Source organism: Rhea pennata, unplaced genomic scaffold (assembly GCF_028389875.1).
Source record: "Rhea pennata isolate bPtePen1 unplaced genomic scaffold, bPtePen1.pri scaffold_32, whole genome shotgun sequence".
Lineage (NCBI taxonomy): Eukaryota > Metazoa > Chordata > Aves > Rheiformes > Rheidae > Rhea > Rhea pennata.
The window spans coordinates 2,144,596-2,147,453 of NW_026907679.1; the positions used below are offsets into that span (position 1 = coordinate 2,144,596).

The following is a 2,858-nucleotide window of genomic DNA, read 5'->3' on the forward strand; positions in this document are numbered from 1 at the left end:
TGTCCCCACCTCCTCTGCTCTCTCTCCAGCCCACCCAGCAGAGCAGCTCAAGATGAGGATGACCCACTGCAGTGCCCACTCTAGGGAGCTGGAGAGCTCTGGATATGCCCGGCAGCCCAGGCACTCTGAAGAGCACAGCAGCTCCTGGGGGGCAGAGAGGTGTGTCAGCCTCCCCATCAGCTCCAGGACTGTGGTCTACTGTGGTCTAGCAGTGGCACAAGGAAATGGAGGCCAATCATTCCACTGATCCCATGTCCAGGAAATCCTTAACCTGGCTGCCTTCAGCCCTTCTGGCCAGCCCCTCTCCCCAGGACAGCATGAGAGTGCAGGCCCCAGGGCTCCTCAGGCAGCTCCAGTGACACAGCAGCCTGCCCTGAATTGACACACATAGCAACAGGTTTTCATTTATTTCTCCACACAAGCACGTGATTGCTCCTTTGCTCTTCTCTGCAGGCATCCTTGCTCTGTGGAGAGCCTTTCCCCAGATCAGTGGGTGCATACTGGCCCAGTCAGCCATTCTTGCACCCCTTCCTTGGGCTCCATGCAGGACCCTGGTCTGGTGGTGCTGCTCTGCAGGGCAAGAGGACTGTGGGGTCCCAGGGTGACTCCACCTCGGCGATGCTGATCAGGGCAGAGGCTGCTGGGTGAGCATCACTGCATCTGACAACCTTCCACCTAGAATCTCCAGCTGTGGCCATGAAGGATGGATGGAGCAATCACAGGGCATTGTACATTGCTCAGGATGTGTTCAGAGGTGTCATTAGACCCAGCCCACTCCCTCTCCTCAGGGACATGTGGGGCATTCCTTGCTTTGGCCCTTTACATTTGCTTTTCTCTCCTTGGTTTTGAGAATCTCCACTCACTGCCCATCCCAGGCACACGCTGCCCCTGGAGATGCCCTGTGCTCTCTGGGTGGCTCCATATTCCCTTCCAGAAGGATGGCCATCTGTCACTAGCCCTCCAATATGTGGGACAGTCCCCAGCAAACACTTCTTGACCACTCACCCTCTCCAGGGACCCTGGGAACTCGCAAGTGACAGCTAAATCCAGCCCTCATTCCCACACACATCACCCAAAAGAGATGATGCCCCTTAGCCCACGGAAAAGATAAGCACAACAACAGGGCCTTTTTGGGTGTAATTCCCTGAGCACATTCTTGGCTCCAGCTCTGGAAAAAGACCCCATCATTCAGGCACAGTACTTAGAAGACTCTCTTTTATTACAGAGATGCTACTTGGGAGGCCAGCTCTGACACAGTGATAGGCAGATTTACAGAAGGCCTCTGTGAGAAAGACAAGGTTTCTGCCTCCAGAAATGTGGGAGGAATTCAGACATCTCTGCACAAACATGATTATCACAGACAGAACTCCCAAAGCACAAGAGCTGTGGAGATGAACTGGGAATCAGTTGTGAGGAGAGATGGTGGCAGGTTTAGTTCAGTTGGTTAGAGTGTGGTGCTGGTAACGCCAAGGTCGTGGGTTCAATCCCTATACAGGGCTATGCTGAGGGCTAGACTGGATGATCTCCAGAGGTCCCTTCCAACCTTACCATTCTATGATTACTGCTGAAGTAGTACCATGTGAATGAGTTTCCTCACTGCCTCCTGAAGCTCCTTGTTCCTCATGCTGTAGATGAGAGGGTTCACTGTTGGAGAAACCACTGAGTACAGAACAGCCACCGCCAAATCTAGAACTGGGGAGGAGATGGAGGAGGGCCTTAGGTAGGCAAAGATGACAGTGCTGACAAACAGGGAGACCACAGCCAGGTGTGGGAGGCACATGGAAAAGGTTTTGCCCCGGCCCTGCTCGGAGGGGATCCTCAGCACAGCAGTGAAGATCTGCACATACGATAGCACAATGAAAACAAAGCACCCAAAGATTAAGCAGGCAGTAACCACAATAAGCCCAACTTCCCTGAGGTAGGATTCTGCGCAGGAAAGCTTGAGGATCTGGGGGATTTCACAGAAGAACTGGTCCACTGTGTTGCCTTGGCAGAGTGGTAGTGAAAATGTGTTAGCAGTGTGCAGGAGAGCATTGAGAAACCCACTGGCCCAAGCAGCTGCTGCCATTTTGACACAAGCTCTGCTGTCCATGAGGATCCCGTAGTGCAGGGGTTGGCAGATGGCAACGTAGCGGTCATAGGCCATGACAGTGAGGAGAGAATACTCTGCGGAAAGTAAGAAGACAACCAGGAAGACCTGGGCAGCACATCCTGAGTAGGAAATGGACCTGGTGTTCCACAGGGAATTGGCCATGGATTTGGGGACAGAGGTGGAAATGGAGCCAAGGTCGAGGACGGCGAGATTAAGGAGAAAGAAGTACATGGGGGTGTGGAGGTGGTGGTCACAGGCTATGGCTGTGATGATGAGGCCGTTGCCCAGGAGGGCAGCCAGGCAGATGCCCAGGAAGAAGGAGAAGTGCAAGAGCTGCAGCTCCTGCGTGTCCGCAAATGCCAGGAGGAGGAACTCGTTGAGGGAGCTGCTGTTGTGCATTTGCTTCCTCTGAGCATTGGAGACTCCAAGGAAAAACAGACAAACAGAATTTAGGACAGACTTCTCTGAGCAAAGCTTTCTCATAAAACCTCCCAAACACAAACACACATTACCTTTTCCCATCTCAGCAGCACCATCACTCAGCTCTGGTTGATTTTGCTGTGAAAAGAAGTGGCCTCTGCCCGTGGGTTCTCAAGGAATCAGTCCTGACCTACAGCACTGCATACATGGGAACAAATGTGACTAAGATTTATATACCCAGGTCTGGTCAGATTTAATTCACTGATAATTTTGAAGGGATTTCAGCAACTTCACTCCCAGGTCTAAACAATATGGGTTCATGAATAGTTTTAAGGCTTTTCTGATT

The 2,858-nt window shown here is 52.2% G+C and overlaps 1 protein-coding gene across 1 annotated transcript; it reads right to left on the reverse strand.

The window, feature by feature from the left end:
- Positions 1 to 1,558: 1,558 nt before the first annotated feature.
- Positions 1,559 to 2,515, reverse strand: LOC134154537 (olfactory receptor 14A16-like). The gene has a single exon (XM_062601211.1). The coding sequence runs from the start codon at positions 2,489 to 2,491 to the stop codon at positions 1,559 to 1,561; it is 933 nt and encodes a 310-aa protein (XP_062457195.1). The 5' UTR covers positions 2,492 to 2,515.
- Between the last annotated feature and the right edge of the window lie 343 nt (positions 2,516 to 2,858).